The 16,838-nt window shown below is 39.5% G+C and overlaps 3 protein-coding genes and 1 pseudogene across 7 annotated transcripts; 2 read left to right on the forward strand and 2 right to left on the reverse strand.

Moving 5' to 3' along the window:
- Positions 1-222: 222 nt before the first annotated feature.
- Positions 223-4,480, reverse strand: LOC111801685 (metal-nicotianamine transporter YSL3). 5 transcript variants are annotated; one of them, XM_087126815.1, is made up of 9 exons: positions 3,622-4,480; positions 3,122-3,532; positions 2,865-3,037; positions 2,682-2,779; positions 2,430-2,564; positions 2,147-2,336; positions 1,937-2,051; positions 845-1,734; positions 223-451 (listed from the first exon to the last, which is right to left on the reverse strand). In XM_087126815.1, the coding sequence occupies exons 2-9, from the start codon at positions 3,483-3,485 to the stop codon at positions 437-439; spliced, it is 1,980 nt and encodes a 659-aa protein (XP_086982941.1). In that variant the 5' UTR covers positions 3,486-3,532; positions 3,622-4,480; the 3' UTR covers positions 223-436. The 5 variants fall into 5 exon arrangements, with proteins under 5 accessions (XP_086982941.1, XP_086982940.1, XP_086982939.1 ...); XM_087126814.1 differs by lacking the exon at positions 223-451 and having other exon boundaries at positions 651-1,734; positions 3,122-3,525; positions 3,622-4,478; XM_087126813.1 differs by lacking the exon at positions 223-451 and having other exon boundaries at positions 651-1,734; positions 3,122-3,557; positions 3,622-4,478.
- Positions 4,481-5,755: 1,275 nt separating this feature from the next.
- On the forward strand, positions 5,756-10,619 carry LOC111802124 (uncharacterized). The gene is made up of 5 exons (XM_023686390.2): positions 5,756-6,144; positions 6,659-6,959; positions 9,266-9,424; positions 9,641-9,936; positions 10,143-10,619. Exons 1-5 carry the CDS (start codon positions 5,947-5,949, stop codon positions 10,341-10,343), a joined length of 1,155 nt encoding a protein of 384 aa, XP_023542158.1. The 5' UTR covers positions 5,756-5,946; the 3' UTR covers positions 10,344-10,619.
- Positions 10,620-11,427: 808 nt separating this feature from the next.
- On the forward strand, positions 11,428-13,595 carry LOC111801967 (pentatricopeptide repeat-containing protein At3g49240, mitochondrial pseudogene; annotated as a pseudogene).
- Positions 13,596-13,732: 137 nt separating this feature from the next.
- Positions 13,733-16,749, reverse strand: LOC111801970 (E3 ubiquitin-protein ligase SINAT5). Its single transcript, XM_023686220.2, has 3 exons — positions 16,146-16,749; positions 14,691-15,077; positions 13,733-14,246 (listed from the first exon to the last, which is right to left on the reverse strand). The coding sequence occupies exons 1-3, from the start codon at positions 16,392-16,394 to the stop codon at positions 13,887-13,889; spliced, it is 996 nt and encodes a 331-aa protein (XP_023541988.1). The 5' UTR covers positions 16,395-16,749; the 3' UTR covers positions 13,733-13,886.
- Between the last annotated feature and the right edge of the window lie 89 nt (positions 16,750-16,838).

A 16,838-nucleotide genomic window follows, 5' to 3' on the forward strand; every position in this document is an offset into this window, starting at 1 on the left:
TGCGAGCCTTAGAATTATTGCCACTTCTTGAAGTGTGTGAGACAGAGCCTTCGAATTTAAAGCCATTGTCATCCACCGCATCTTTATGTCGTATGTCTTATCTATGCTAAGTATTTGGTTGCTCACACGCAGTCAAGGATCCTTATCCACCAAACTCTTTTCTTTAGTTTAACGGTATGTGATTGGTCTGCATCATTGTAATCGACATACTTTTCAAAAAGCTTCTTTCAATAAAATCAATGAAATAACCCATTCAATATATCAATGTTTTTAATTACTGAAGCTGAACGTCAGTTGATTGACATAAATTCATTTCATTTTCTAAACGTCTCCATTGCTGCGAAGTTACCATTTGGCTGCGTTCCATCTGTTCAGCTATAGTCTTGCCATAGTAACCGGCAGTTTCTCCTTCCACAATGAGTTGCCTTCATGAAGTTCACGCTCTTTTCCCCTTGACATCAAAATAAACAGATTTTAGTCTAGGATGATTCATGCACTGATGAACTCAATGACAACAGGTCAATCACATGTTTCTATGTGAATGACTGATTTTAAAATAAATTTGTTTAGTAGAGGAGGATAACACTTTGCAAAAGTGTTATGAGAATGCATGCCAATATTAAGGTCAAGAATATGTTTTGTTGATGCAGTTTGATTCAATACTTCCATAAAATATTTTATTAAGCTTTAATTAATACAGGAGGATACAAGAGTTTGCAGCTTCTCTACATCTTGAGTTATGCATAAAATTCTATCTATACTAACAAAGTTTATATCTAATACTCTCTTTCTAGATTCAACTTTTACTGGAAGGGAAAAAGCTCATGCAGATTGGGGGATGGACCTTAGCCAAGGCAAGAATTGATGAAGGAAGAATCCATAAACCTTCTCCACATATCAAACCAGAGGCAACGGCTGGAACCATCAATCCTGCCTTTTGACTATTCAGATAGTGCCACACGAACACGATCAAGCTACCAATGCACATATCAATTGCGAAATATGCACCAACAAGGAAGGGCACAGCCATGGCCATCGGTAGTGGGATCCATTTACCAAACTTTTTAGGGATACAATCTCTCATCAAGTTGGCTGCTATGGCAAAGCCGAAGAACCCATAACATAGCTGCAAGCAATGCTGGGGCAGAGCTGAGAAGCCTTCAACTCCTAGGATAGCCATGTTTCTGTATATGATGGCATATGGGACCTTATATTCACCATCTGGGTCGGCCAAATCAAAAGCCTTGTAGAATATAAAGAATGTGAGAGGAGCTACAATGCAGCCTACCGCTGTCCCAATAGCTTGGCTTACAAGCATGGATCTTGGAGATGTGAGTGTGAGATGGCCAGTCTTGAAATCATGCATCAAATCAGAGGAGATGGAAACAATAGACTTAATCAAACCACATCCCACAAGTCCTGCAACTACACCATCATTTTTACCAGCCATGGCAGCAAGCACGAACAGAGCCACTTTTCCGTAGTTATATGCCATATTCATGTCAGTTAGACCAGCACCATATGCATTGCAAAAGCTAAGAGAAGGTGCCAAAGTATAGGCAACAACTATGTAATACCACTTCACCTCCGGGAACATGATCGGGATTACGATGATAGAGACGATGGAGAAGCAGACGTACCCTATAACTGCCACCCATATTGGAATTCCATCTCTTAAGAATACTTCATTTCGTCGATGATCATCAAAAGTTTGAACCAGGTTGTCATCCGGGACTGCATACATGTACGCACTATGTCATAATTAATTAAATGAAACTTGGAAATTGGCACATCTGCTACTATCCCCCGACACACAAGTTGCAGCATTATGCACTATGCTAGTGGACAGTGCTGCAAGTGGTGAGAGGTAACTTAGCTTCACGCTAAGATTGAGCAGATAAATTGAAGGAAACAACATATAGAATCATCATTTTACATGTTTTGAGCTTCTTGTTGGTTGCTTTTGCATACATGCTCGAGGCAGTGAAATACAGAATCTTAAGGAAATGATAAAGCCCATCTCCAAGTATCAGAGCAATTGATACAAACACCTGTACCAAACAAGGGAACAAGAAAAATAATTCAGCATAGACTTCAATAATGATGTCCATGATGTCAAAGAAACGCCCCATTTCCTACTTCGTACCTTGTAACCATTGAGACTTTTCATACTGCTCTGTGGAAGAGATCCAGGATACCATTCCCCTTTAAGTTCCTCCATTAAGGGCCACATTATGCCCCAAGAAAGAATCGCACCGAGAAGCAACGACAAGTTCACAATATGGGAGCATATCATCCCTGCTCCAATATAAGTCAAGCTGAAATCAAAGTAGAACCTGCAAAATACTTGGGCAGTCAGTTTGAGGGAGAAAAACCAATTCCAAGTACGGAGAAAGAAGACGCAAAGGGGCAAGATGTTGAGCACCCACGAATTTTTCCAAGCTTTCAATCCAAATGTAGGAAACTGTGAGAATCCACATTTGTCTCCCCCAGAATAAAACCATTGAAAAAGAGCCCAGAGAAAACTGAATGAAAAGTACTTCATGAATCCATGAACCTGCTTCCTGGTATTAAAAAAAAAGAAAAAAAGCAGTTCTTTTGAGTTGATTTCAACTCAAGTTCCGTACAATTAAGTTTTAAAGATTATACTTTGGTTAGGAGAAGATGGGGGGATTGCATACTTCGCCATCTTGTCTCCTTTTGGTGTGTGGAAACCATTTATGAGAACAGCAGTTGCAGTTCCACTGGGATAAGCCAACTTATAATCTAGTATCATGATCTGCAATACAATTCAAGATGGCATTGGCATTAATAAACCATACAAACATCTCTGGCACATAAGTTGTACCAGAAAGAAATATTACCTTTCGTAGGGGCACCAAGGCAAGAAGTCCTACAAAACTGCTGACGGAGAGGAAGGCAGTCATCCAACCAATTCCAGGTTCTTTGGTACTTCCAGGAGGATTTCCTTCTGTGTTTATGCCTGCTTGCTCGTATGTCTTCCTGCTCAAACCAAACAAGTAGGATCCAAAGCCGCCTGCAAAACCACAACATGAACATCAAACACAGAAACAAAGCGTATTTCCATGGCAAACATTTTGGTAGCACACAGCTCACTGACCTCCAACAGCAATGCTATAACAAGCGACAGCACATGTCTGAATTACAGTATTTTCCTGTCGTGTAAAGGGAGTGGATACAATTCCAGCTTTCTCAAGCAGCGTAGTCCATGTCTTTATAAAGACGTAGGCAATAAGAGCAGCCGAGACGTTCAAATTTGGGACCAAACCTGTTGTAAGATTAAGCTTCATCACTATTACACTGTACATGATTCCTATTGCTATGCTTGCAATAACACCCCGAACTGTAATCTGTCTAGTCCAAGGTGCCAGTTTTTTTACATCCTCCGCCTCATCTCTAGTCTTCTCTTCGTCTACAGTTTCAGCACCCTCAATTTCTTGCACTTCGAGGCTCGAGTTCCTCATTTGAACGACCAAATTGTTCAATCCAATCCGATTCAGGTATCTACAATCTTCATCGTTTCAAGCAAGTAACGTCTAAATATAGTTCAATACCAGATGAGAATAAAGGCAACAAATTCAACCCCACAAAGGAACGTACCGTAGTTTCAGGCTTCTTGTTCTTCAGGATGAAAATTCAAAAGTTTTGACTTGGGGGGCTGTTTTCCTTTTTGTTGAACAAGATACTGAATCAGGATTCAGCCCAGGGAAACACGAAGGCAAGTGGCTGATGACTGCCCTCCTTCAAACATCGATTTTCTACCTTCAGGTCCTCTATCGCTGCTTTGACTCCCGATTATATTCCAAAGGGGATCTTCAAAACTCCTCAGTCTCTCACAACTCTACCCAACCACCCTAATGACATTACGCGGCACAAAAACAGGAAGCCCCAGTTTTCTTATATTGAGTGGGAATTCAAGATCCTACCAAACCGGGCCAAAATGTTTTGTACTGCATGGAAGTACAATAACCCGACTTGGTACTACACAGCTACAACTTCAATTTGAAAGCTCAACCATACCTTTCTTTTGCTTTTTGCTTTTTTTTTTTTTTCTACCGTTTCATTTTCCTCATGCCGGTTGAAATTCCAATGAGCAATCGAAAGTTGACTTCGCTCAGCTCCGAAAAGGACGAGAGCCGAGCAGATTGCGCCCAATAAGTCAACAGTGAGAAGCGTTGAAGTTCGTCGCGAAAAGGGAAAAGGGGAAATGAAAAAAGGAGTTGGGTGTTGGAGATTGAGGGCTACAGCACGCAATTTAATATCAAAAACTTAAAAGACAATTTAATATAAAAAAACTTGAAAAAGACAGATAATGAAGGGATGGTTTATCATAAATTAGCCTCAACCAACAACAACTAACAATTTTCAAACCTCATTTGTTAGTAGGAAGAGCGAAGGTTGGTTGGTGATCCGAGAATGGATTGTCCGGTGAATGGAAAGGCTTTGGCTTTTATTAAGCTGTCACGTGGGAACCACGCGACTTTGGTTCAACCAATTTCATTGCCATCAACATTATTATTTATTTCTACGACTCTCTCTCTCTTTTTTCTTTTTGTTTTTTTTGTTTTTTTGGTGAAAAGGGGAAAAAGATCCTGTCTTTTTTTAAGACGGAAAGGAGCGTAAAGTAAACAGAATCCCAATCACTTCCCTTATCTGCATCATATTCATGCTCTCTAATTTTGGAAAAAAATGTAAGAATTTCAAAGTAATTAAGAAATATTATTGGTTGTACTTAAAATAAATTAAAAAACAATGTAATTAACACCGGATGTTTCAAACAAATTTTTAATTGGCTCCTTTTAAAGTGATTTGTTTTCTATATATATATTTTCTTTAGTAGTTTGTTCCATGAAAGAACAAATAAAAAGGAGAAAAAGAAAGTACAAGTATAAGCTTAGAATTGAAGCTGAATTTTGTGAGGTGTTGTTTAATGAATTTGGAGAAGTGACTGGAATGGGAGGGTGGTTTCGAAATGGCAATGCCCAATGGGTATGACTTGATTGGTACCTTTGCGGTGAAACTGAAGCACATTTTTGCTTTTCTAAATCTTTGGAACATATACTTTACTTTTTCTATAAATATTCAATTCTTTTTATATGGACCTCATAAATCTGCCTCCTATAAACGAAATTTATTTTTATAAATAAAATTACAAACTTAATTGTTGAGAATTTAATTTCTATAATTCTAAAAAGAATTTAATAAAATCTTGGATGTCCACCTAATTCTTTGGCCCAAAATCAAGGGCCCAATACTTGATCCGAAGTCAAGGGCCCAATACTTGATCCGAAGTCAAGGGCCCAATACTTGATCCGAAGTCAAGGGCCCAATACTTGATCCGAAGTCAAGGGCCCAATACTTGATCCGAAGTCAAGGGCCCAATACTTGATCCGAAGTCAAGGGCCCAATACTTGATCCGAAGTCAAGGGCCCAATACTTGATCCGAAGTCAAGGGCCCAATACTTGATCCGAAGTCAAGGGCCCAATACTTGATCCGAAGTCAAGGGCCCAATACTTGATCCGAAGTCAAGGGCCCAATACTTGATCCGAAGTCAAGGGCCCAATACTTGATCCGAAGTCAAGGGCCCAATACTTGATCCGAAGTCAAGGGCCCAATACTTGATCCGAAGTCAATGGCCCAATACTTGATCCGAAGTCAAGGGCCCAATACTTGATCCGAAGTCAAGGGCCCAATACTTGATCCAAAATCAAGACGAAACTCAATTCCTTTCGCCTTCACTTTCTCCTTCTCCACTTCTGCGGTCCCTTCCGTCTCCCGAGACCGAGGGGCTCCCTGTTTAATTCTCTTCGTCGCTTCTGGTTTCATAATTCGCGGGAGAGAATTCCCAGCTTCGTTTGTTGTTGAATTTCGTGGAAGCTTTCACCCGCTCTTTGCTGCTTGTTTTTGTTGGGAGAGAATCCTCCATGGGGGTTTCATCAGAGACCAAGTTCTTGCAGGAGCTCATACTCTACGCAGCCAGTGCCGCTTTAAGTTGTTTGGTATTGTTCGCAGGCCTTCGACACCTTGACCCCAACCGTGAGGCTTCAAAGAAAGCTCTCGAGCATAAGAAGGAGATAGCCAAACGCTTGGGCCGCCCACTTATTGAGACTAACCCTTATGAGGTACCTGTTTCGTTCTTTCTGATTGAGGAAAAAGAAATGAATGCAACAAAGTAGCTTCTTTATTGTTCTAAACGGGAACACGACATTTATTTCTATCTTTGTTATCATTTATCTTTGCAGCTTCCTGTAGAGGACTAGCTTGTTTTAAATGTTCTATGATCGGTTCTATTCATTACTCGAGGTTCTTGTTATATTGTTTGCACTTGACGTATGGGCTGTGGGTTCGGTCCAAAATCTCACATCTAGTAAATGTCTTCTACTATTTTATGTGTAAGAAGTTTGCTTTCTTGCATATATTTGTTCATGGGATTGATATGCCGATTATGGTGTGAAATTTACTGCATAGTCTAGGAAAAGGTGATAATTAACGGAAGAATGTGTACTGTTTAAGCTCAATGCACGTGGATTCATGATGCGTGAATCTTTACTTTAACTTGGAATTCATAATACTACCCATTCTCATTTGAATCCCTCGATCGTTATCGTTTCTCCCTGATCATTTTTCTTTCTACAGGATGTCATTGCCTGTGATGTTATAAATCCCGATCACATCGATGTGGAATTTAATTCTATTGGAGGATTGGAGACTATCAAGCAAGCATTATATGAACTTGTGATACTTCCTCTTAAGAGACCTGAGTTATTTTCACACGGGAAGCTTTTAGGACCCCAGAAAGGCGTATTGCTTTATGGGCCACCTGGTACAGGAAAAACTATGCTTGCAAAAGCTATTGCAAAGGAGTCGGGAGCAGTTTTTATTAATGTTAGGATTTCAAATCTGATGAGCAAGTGGTTTGGTGATGCACAGAAGCTTGGTAAGCTTGAAAGTTTTAGATCATTCTTTAACCACATTCTTGGCTCAAGGTTTTCCTTGCTCATTCTGGAAAAATATGCTTTATTATGCGAGTATTGCTTCAACTTTATGGCGTAGTTTGCAACAAGCTAGCTAGGTTACACGGTCAAGATGAACGAACAATTTAGATCCTTAAATGCTGTTTTCATCATGCTTTGTAGTGAGATTTGCTTAATATATATATTTGTTGGCTCAAGTGATTTTCTTCAATGAGCTCTGAAGCTTACCGAAAAAAAGACCTTCCAATTAATTGCATCTAATTCATTAGTTTTGTATTATCAAATTATTCAAAGAATAAATTACAATCTAAGAACTGCACTCCTTGTAGCTGGTATGGTAAAAAAGATTCTTTTAGTTGATCAGGTCATGTAAGTTGGAAGTGTGTATATGATGTGGAATCTAGTTTGTTCTCCAATATTGATGCAGAACAAAACTAGAAACCGGGAATCAATTATTATTATAAAACAATACCCTTATCTGCTTCTATATGGAAACTCGTTGTAGTTTTGCATATTTTAGGTGTTGGTTTTTTATTGATTGTTGAGATAAAAATTGCAATCATACTTAGTTTTGAAGATTTGATTGCCTTATATGTCATGACTAAGAAATCATAGCAATGGCTGTGACATTGTCACCTATTGCTGAATTATAGCTGTCCAACATTTTTTTTTTTTGTCTCTCCCTATTATTAAGTTAGGCATCAATGTGATTGGAACTAAAAGTAGGAGTCCTAACCCTCTTTGCATTGTGAGAGGAACTATAAGTAGACATTAAATGTATCAGGAAGTTGTTTACTGTCATCACCCTCTTTCCCTCCCCCACAGCCATACAGCCTCTATTTTATTGCACTACTTCCCCTCAAATATACCCACCATTTTTCTAATTGTTCTTCTCACTCCCCTTGATCTACAAGCGAGGCCTTAGCACCCACACTAGTTTTTGGCTCCTGTCTCCTTTTGTTTGCCAAGCTCCTTCCATGAAAAAAAAAAACTAAAGACCTTTTTATATAGCCTTTTGTGCATTTGTCAGCATTCTTTAGAATGGTTGTCAACATTCAGCCATCGTCTACTTAGGATTGTGAGTGTTTGATATCTTCTGTATAGGATTCATTTTTTTGGTGGCTCTGTCCAGGTTCGACTTGCCTTTTTCCTCTAGTTTCTACTCAAACATCATTGTTGCTTGGAATTTTATTACTTTCATTTGTTACTTCCATTCATCAATCTTTAGGACCTGATTGTCCCAACTTAGTATTAATATATTTTTTTAACCTATTTTTGAATCTCTTTTATCACCAGGATGCATTAATTCCTGAGTTAATTTTAGCAGTAGGCTTTGCACTTCTAGTAGAAATTCCATATGAAATCTATGGCGAGAATGAATGCTCCAATACCTATTTGATGGGAATAAAAAATGGAAGGGAAAATTAATAGAAAATGTTGTTATATGAGAAAGGGAATTTACAATATTCAAGCATTTGAGAAGCTAGAACTCCCCCAATAAAACAACTCCCAAAGATTTAGTTACCATCCCAACACAATCGCATGTCAGAGCAGCAACCACCATCGCAAAGACCAAGACATAAAGGATAACTTAGAGAATAGACACTATACTAGCAATTTTATTGCTAACTGGAGGTTTTTTCATCCCGTTTACTGTTATGTCAGGTTTATGTTCTGGTTTGCAGAATGACATTGGTGCTGCATTTATATTATTATGACTCAGGTTTTGTATTATTCTGTTACTTGATCAACTATCCTTCTGATGGTAATTACTAGTGTTATGGAAGTATACAATATTCAAGTGCTGAGTAAGCTTTTCAAGGCATGAGGCAATCAATCCCTTATGCAACATGATTTTTGCTTGCCAGGAAGAAACGCAGAAGTTCCTCATCTGAGTAAAGAGAGGCACGTTAAAATTAACTGAAAAAACAGTTATATGTTGATGGCAGGGGATGCGATCAATGAATGGATCAAGGAGGCTTTATTCATGTCATCCTATATTAAGGAAGAAGCCCACCGGGGATGACTTGCTTTTGATCTGCGTAAAAGTAGAATATTGTGTAGCCATGTATGACCTATGAAATACACAATTAGGTGTAAATATATCTTCTTCAGTGACAATATAGCAATTAAATACATAAGAATACTAGGTCTACTTTGAATTGATTATTGCATTAAAAAATTATATAATTGACCATAATCAGACACAAATGCTATTTTGTCCTTTGTTGCCTTGATGTTCTAACTCATATGAAGTATTATTTTGCAGTGGCTGCTGTATTTAGCTTGGCTTATAAACTTCAGCCTTCTATTATCTTTATTGATGAGGTCGACAGTTTCTTGAGTCAACGACGCTCTAGTGATCATGAAGCTTTGTCAAACATGAAAACTGAGTTTATGGCTTTGTGGGATGGATTTACCACAGATCGTGAGTTTCTAGGACTATTGATTTTTTTTTTTTTAAGTGATAGTTGGTGTGCTTTTATAATTCATCACAAAAATTAACATTTAAAAATTGAGATAAAAGAAGGAAATATTCTTTGTCTGTTAGTATATTGGCCGTGACCCTTTTTTTAATATCTAATTTGCTATACTCGTTTGTTGGATAAGCTCTTTCTTGATGAATTCTATTCTGGTTCTACAGAGAATGCACGCGTAATGGTCCTTGCTGCTACCAATCGTCCTTCAGAACTTGATGAAGCAATTTTAAGACGACTTCCTCAGGCATTTGAAATTGGGATACCTAACAATCGGGAGAGGGCTGAGATACTAAAGGTGATTTTGAAGGGTGAGAGGGTTGAAGACAACGTTGACTATGATCACATAGCTAACTTATGCGAGGGGTATACTGGTTCAGATCTTCTCGAGCTCTGCAAGAAAGCGGCATATTTCCCAATCAGGGATCTACTGGATGAAGAAAAGGAAGGAAAACAATCTAATGTAAGTTATCATCAACCTTGTTTGCCTTGTTTCTGATGTTTTATCTGCCAGCCTTGGTCAACGTTTCTATTTGAATCAATGTTAAAGTATTGGGTATCCTTTGGATTGGAAGTGTTATTTATATTCTAAATTTGAGCGGTCTTGCAATATTCTTTTTGACCATTTTTTGGACGTTACTCAGTTTCTTTCACATGATTACTTTTCAGTCACCGAGGCCACTGTCACAGTCAGATTTGGAGACCGCTCTCTTCTCATCGAGAAAGACAAAGGTTGTTGCTAGTGAGTACGCTGGATTAGGGTCGCAACAGACAGAACTGAGTGATTCTCATATTCGAGCAGTGTTGAGCGAGTTCTCGAAGTTTGGCATTTCTCCAGAAAATGTTGGATCAGACGAAGATGACTCTTGAGAGAGATCCCGACTGTTCTCCACATTGGTGCAGAAAAAAAGACGACCGTGGGGAGGGAGAGGTTTCTGTTTCATTTATTACATTAACGCCATAGTTTTAACATTGATGATTCTATAATCGTTACAAGGAAAAGCCGCGGAAATACGTAGCCTTGTTGATGAGTTTGAATAGCTTTGTTTTTTAATACCATATCATACATTGGAGAGTCATTTTTGGACTATTGTGTCTAAATTCTATTGAGTTATTGCTCGTGCGATTCCTCTCATTCTCTCTCAATTAACTCTTGAAATGATCAATATTTAGGGTTGGAATGTTCAAAGGCTTAGAATGTCAAAAGGTTTGCAACATCCTCATTCGATACCTTACTCTTCTGAAACTACAGGCAATCCTTCTTTGCACCAATTGCAGAGACCCCCTTGGATTATCAGTCTCCTTGGTTTGGTCTGAGGGAATTTTTTTCTCTGTTTGTGTGAAAGGTCTGAGTGTAAGGTGATAGGAAGGAAGTGTTGAGGAGAATACAGTAGGGGAGAGTTGGAGAATAGGGTGGCAAGAAGATGAAGACGAAGGTAGGGGCAGTGAGGCGAAAACAGCTAACTAAACTAAGGAGAGCACGGCTAGATATTTGCGAGCTTGTGGGCTAAAGTGACTGTGGTCTTAGATTTCTCATAATTCCCACCTTATGCTTGTTGTCGATATTTTACGTATACCCATTTCGACATACATTTCCTTCATCTTCGACTTTTCAGCTTTATAGTAACTTTATTGAATATTACTGACTCCGTTGATAGTTTGGAGAGACACCAGACCGGCATAACATTTGTTAATGTTATATTGTTAGATTTCTACGAGTTACTCGTAGAAATGGTTGTCAGAAACAAAATCGAAATAATATACCCAAGATGTGAAATAAACATACCTACAAATTAATTTCGCATATTGGTCGATTTATTTTTAATTAGACAAAATTAAAAATACTGTTTTAGAAAGCCTATGGGCTTTCAGAAAATAGGTACATGGGCCATAAGGGCCATAAGGCCCTCGATTGTTTGGGACTTTAAGAAAACACTTATTTAAATTCATTCCCTACATATTATCACCCAAAACCCTTCTTAACTCCTCACCGATTCTCTGAAATCCGGCGAAAATTATCGATGGCATTATCGAAACCTTCCTTCTTGACGCACCTCAAAACCCTAACCGGATCCCACCATTTGCTCCGGCACCATGCACCGGCTCCTCCCCTCGTCGCCCTTCGTTTTCTCTCTTTTGCTACGCCGGAGGAAGCTGCTGCCGAACGACGCCGTCGGAAGCGCCGCCTCCGCATCGAACCTCCTCTCTCGTCCTCCTCTGCTACTCGCCCTCAATCGCAGCCTCCTAAACCTCAATCCCCACAAAACCCTAATGCCCCCAAACTCCCTGAGCATATCTCTGCTCTCTCTGGTAATCGCCTTAACCTCCACAACCGCATTCTCACTCTCATTCGTGAAAATGATCTGGAAGAAGCCGCGCTTTTCACCCGCCATTCCATTTACTCCAATTGTCGACCCACGATCTTCACCGTCAATGCCGTTCTCAATGCACAGCTTCGCCAATCAAAGTACTCCGATTTGCTTTCACTCCACCGGTTTATTACACAGGCTGGTGTCGCTCCCAATATTATTACTCACAATTTGATTTTTCAGACGTATTTGGATTGTCGTAAGCCGGATACGGCAATGGAACACTATAAGCAGTTGATCAATGATGCGCCTTTCAACCCGTCGCCCACGACTTACAGGATCTTGATTAAGGGGTTGGTAGATAACAACAAATTGGAGAGGGCAATGGAGCTGAAAGAGGAAATGACTGTGAAAGGTTTCGTTCCAGACCCTATTATTTATCATTATCTGATGGTGGGCTGTCTGAAAAATTCGGATCCCGATGGCGTTTTTAAGCTATGTGAAGAATTGAAGGAGAAATTAGGAGGGGCTGTGGAAGATGGAGTTGTTTATGGAAGCTTGATAAAGGGGTACTTTATAAGAGGAATGGAGGAGGAAGCAATGAAATTTTATGAGCAGACTGTGGGTGTTAATTCAGAAGTTAAGATGAGCGCCATTGCGTACAATTCTGTGCTTGATGCGTTATGCAAGAATGGAAAGTTTGATGAGGCCTTGGTGTTGTTTGATAGGATGATAAAGGAGCACAGTCCGCCCAGGCGTTTGACATTGAACTTGGGAAGCTTTAATGTGATAGTTGATGGATACTGCACAGAAGGGAGATTCAGAGATGCCATTGAAATATTCGAGAAGATGGGTGATTATAGGTGTAGCCCAGATACTTTATCATTCAATAATTTGATCGAACAATTATGTAATAATGGAATGTTGGCTGAAGCCGAGGAGCTCTATGGATCGATGGGTGATAAGGGAGTCAGCCCTGACGAGTTTACTTATGGCTTGTTGATGGATTATTGCTTTAAAGGGAACAGGCCAGATGATGCAGCTGGATATTTTAGAAAAATGGTAGAATCCGGACTCAGACCCAATATAGTCGTTTATAATAGATTGGTAGATGAGTTGGTCAAATTAGGGAAAATTGAGGAAGCAAATTCTTACTTTGACATGATGGTGAAGAAGATCAAGATGGATGCCTCAAGCTATCGTTTTATAATTAAGGCGTTAAGTGAATCCGGGAAAGTAGATGAAATACTAAATGTGGTCAATACTCTTCTGGATGACGATGGGATTGAATTTACTGAAGAGTTGCAGGAGTTTGTAAGAGGTGAGCTGAGGAAGGAAGACAGAGAAGGGGATTTAGCTAAAGTTATGGAAGAGAAAGAAAGAGTGAAAGCTGAAGCGAAGGCGGCAGAGGCTGAGGCGGCAGAGGCACAGAAGAGAAGTGCTAAAGCTGCGGTCTCTTCTTTACTGTCATCCAAGTTGTTTGGGAACAAGGAAGGTGAGAAGGAATCTGCAGAGAACGAAATGCAATCTGGTCAGGAAGACACTGGTAAGACTGCACTACAGGAATCTAACCCTTGAAGTTGCACAGTACAGGAAGAAGTAAGACGTGAGAAATGAATTGTGTGATCCCTTCTTTGTTTTTTTCCACTCTATTATTTGTTTTGCTCCATTACATGGGAACGTGATCTGCTTTCCGTTTCTCCTAACCAATTAGGCAGGAGTTAGAACCTGTTTAGTTTAGTTGTACATTTTATCCTGTATCTGTAACATTTTTGCTTCTAATGTCAATCTAATCTGTCGGAGCTTCCACTGATTCGATGGAGCATCATTCGTGCGATCCTATTGAGATAACCCCTTTATCTTTACGCCTGAAGTAATCTAATCTCTTTTATAGGACGGCGAAAGCAAGGATCCACGCAAATCCTCTTACAAGTTAGTGAATGTTACAACTTTAGCAAACATCTCTATCAAGAATTATCAACATCATCGGTATTTTACAATTAAAAAATCGCCCGTTACAATATATGAGGAAAGGTAAGAATAGGTACAAAGCGAAGCAGTGTCTAAACACCCGAAGAGCCAGGCATTGAGCAGCACTTCACTTTTAGCTACAAAGGTTCGGAATGCAGGCTCCAGCATCTGCGTTTTGTTCCTTCCATATCCTTCCTGTAACTCTTAGCTTCAGTTCCTTTCTATCCCCGCCTGAGAAGAAAAGAGCCATATTTCTTTGAATAATTAATCCATCGTGGCTGTCCCTGACTTTTCGATGACTATCTCGAATACTTCGTGGTGTACCCTCCCATATCAGTTTTCGCCCATATCCACCAACTTCGAGACTGTAGCTGTAGGTTCGTGCCTCATTCTCATCTCCCATGAATCGAAGGAAAGCCATGTAGACTGGGGCCATGCCAAGCTGAAAGGCTTCAAAGTGAAGGCAGAAATATTGACCGAAACAATGAAAAACCTGCACAATGTGAGAAGAGCAAGCCAAAAGAAACAAGGATTAATCTGAAGTATGGAGTAAAACAAGGTTAAGGTCGAAGTAACATAAAATAAAAGAGAATGATCCAAGACAAGTTTACACATCATCAATACCTTTTTCACATCATCAACCAAATCTATGGACCAACTTTGATGGTTTATATAACTTGCAGCTTGCTATGTATTAATGTACTTTAAATCATCTTAGTAGGAGTCTTCTGGATTGGGTTTGAAACCCCTCACCCTACCTTTAGTAGCTTCCAAGTTATATAATATATACATAAATACAAATTTTACATAGACATACACAGGTGTGCATATAATGTTTATATCACAGATAAGGAAAAATTAGGAGGATACACGAAGTTATACCCAAGACAGAGCAAATGAATTCACTTGGGGTTGAGGCCAAATATATGAGACTTACAGTAAGCATCCAAGTGGCATTCTCCACTTCCTTTGGATTGGATTTCACATAGCGATGGTTAAATGTGCATCCAGTGTGCATGTCCACCTTGTGATCGTCCCTCAGATGGGCGACAAGAAAGGGAATATCCCCAACAGCAGAGCATTCCGAGCCAGCATACGGGCAACTATAGGGTCTGAAGTTGCATAGAGCCTCATGCTTAAGTTTACTATAGTACGGAAATATCTCAGGGCATCCCAGGGAATAATACTTGCAAGGCAATTCAAGCGACTCTGCCACCTTCTCCAGTGCTAAGCACCTAATATCTCCAAGCTCTTGTCTACAAGTAGGGCAGCGATTATGAACCCGTGTTTTACAAGTAGAACATAAGGTATGTCCATTGTGGCACTGCAACATTTAGTTGGTCATACAGTTAACCAACATTGAATATGTATCTCCAATAAAATATAACATCTTATGGAAAAACAGTATATTTCCTAGAAAATTATTGGAATACAACATGCATATTCTCAACTGCTTTCATTCTGATCTGATGGTACAGATGATATACACAGAGCGAAAGCTATGATGATGGAAAACGACACCCAAGGGAAGCAAGGGGAAAATTAAATTTTCATCAGCCTACCGAAGTAATGTTTCCTCAGCAAATTGGGAGAAACTACAAGCACCTTATGCTATAAATATTGGGTTTTGAGGACAAACGGGGCAAGTATTAATCTAATCTCTGCTGGACAATCTTAGAGCTAGAAAACCTTAATAAGAAAGAGAGTTTAATGAGTACACATACAACAACATACAATAACCCAAACACTAAGATAAGTTATTTTCTAGCACACAGGAATTTTGAAACCAGCATTCCAGAATCCCCCAAATTTTCAAGACCAACGCAACAGCGACGTTTTCAGGATTTCTTTTATTTTCAAAAGTAACGTCCATTTCATGTCTCAGCGTAAACATCACCTGCAATGTAAATTTTCTGAATTCTTTCAGGAAATAAGAATAAAAGCAATGAACATCGCCATATAAGATCTTCGGGCAGCAAACGTACATAGAAAAGATCATATCGGAAACTCTAATATGCACTACAATCTCGCCTTACTTTTTCAGTTGATACAGCACTCCATATGCGCAATAAGATAGACTGACTAGTACAATCAATTATGTTTAAAGAAATAGGCAGTTATCTCCCCCACAAATGGTAAGGAAGAGAAGAAAATAAGGCATTCTCGGAGTAGTTTCTTGCAAAGAACTAGTTCTGACACCATCCACATTCACTTACTTATCGCAGAGAGTACCAGCATACAATGTCCCGCAACAAGTTCATCGATCAACACTAATCCAAAAACCCAGCAGGAAAAAAAAAACCATTTCATACCAAAATCAAAAATCCAAATTTGGGGTGTGGAGAGCCATATAATCTCCATTCTGTAAGAAATTAGGGCAAGGAACACAAACCTGATGGATGGGAGGGTACATAGAATTAGTGCAGACAGGGCATTCGAGCAATTCATGGACGCTAGTCGACGGCGCAGTGGCAGTGGGGTCGTTCACAGCGCTGTTGTTGTTACCATTACGAGGCTTCGATGCTGACAACTCGGGGTGATGATGAGAGTGAGAATAAGGATGAAGAGTGTGGTGCAAATGGATGTCATCCTCATCGAGACCATCGGACGACGAGACACACTCGATACTATCCAAATCCATTTACAAAACAGAAAAGCGAAGGAGCTGAAGAAAAACCCAATTATCTAAATCCAGAATCAATCAAGATCTCAGAGAAATTTCAGGATTCCCCTCTTCAATAGTTTCCCGACTCACTCCAAATTTCTCCAGAGAGTGGGAAAGAAGCAAAGAATGAAAAGAGGGGGGAAAAAAAGGAAGGGGTAAGATTGATGGATTCCAAGGAATCAAAAAACCCTTTTACCCTAAAGATGAGGTTCTTTTCTTCGTCTAACTACCCCCTGCGTTCGGTTGTTCCTCTCTTCATAGATCATCTCTGAAATGCAGGTAAGAGAGAGAGAGAGAGCGAATCCAAAATGGGGATTATTGAAAGACCAACGAATTATATAATATATATATATATATATAGCATTTTCTTAAATCTGTATTGAGTTGAGTTGGGATGTATTATACAGCATGCCATGGTCA

Source organism: Cucurbita pepo, chromosome 9 (genome assembly GCF_057944985.1).
Source record: "Cucurbita pepo subsp. pepo isolate OVF chromosome 9, ASM5794498v1, whole genome shotgun sequence".
NCBI classification, from domain to species: domain Eukaryota; kingdom Viridiplantae; phylum Streptophyta; class Magnoliopsida; order Cucurbitales; family Cucurbitaceae; genus Cucurbita; species Cucurbita pepo.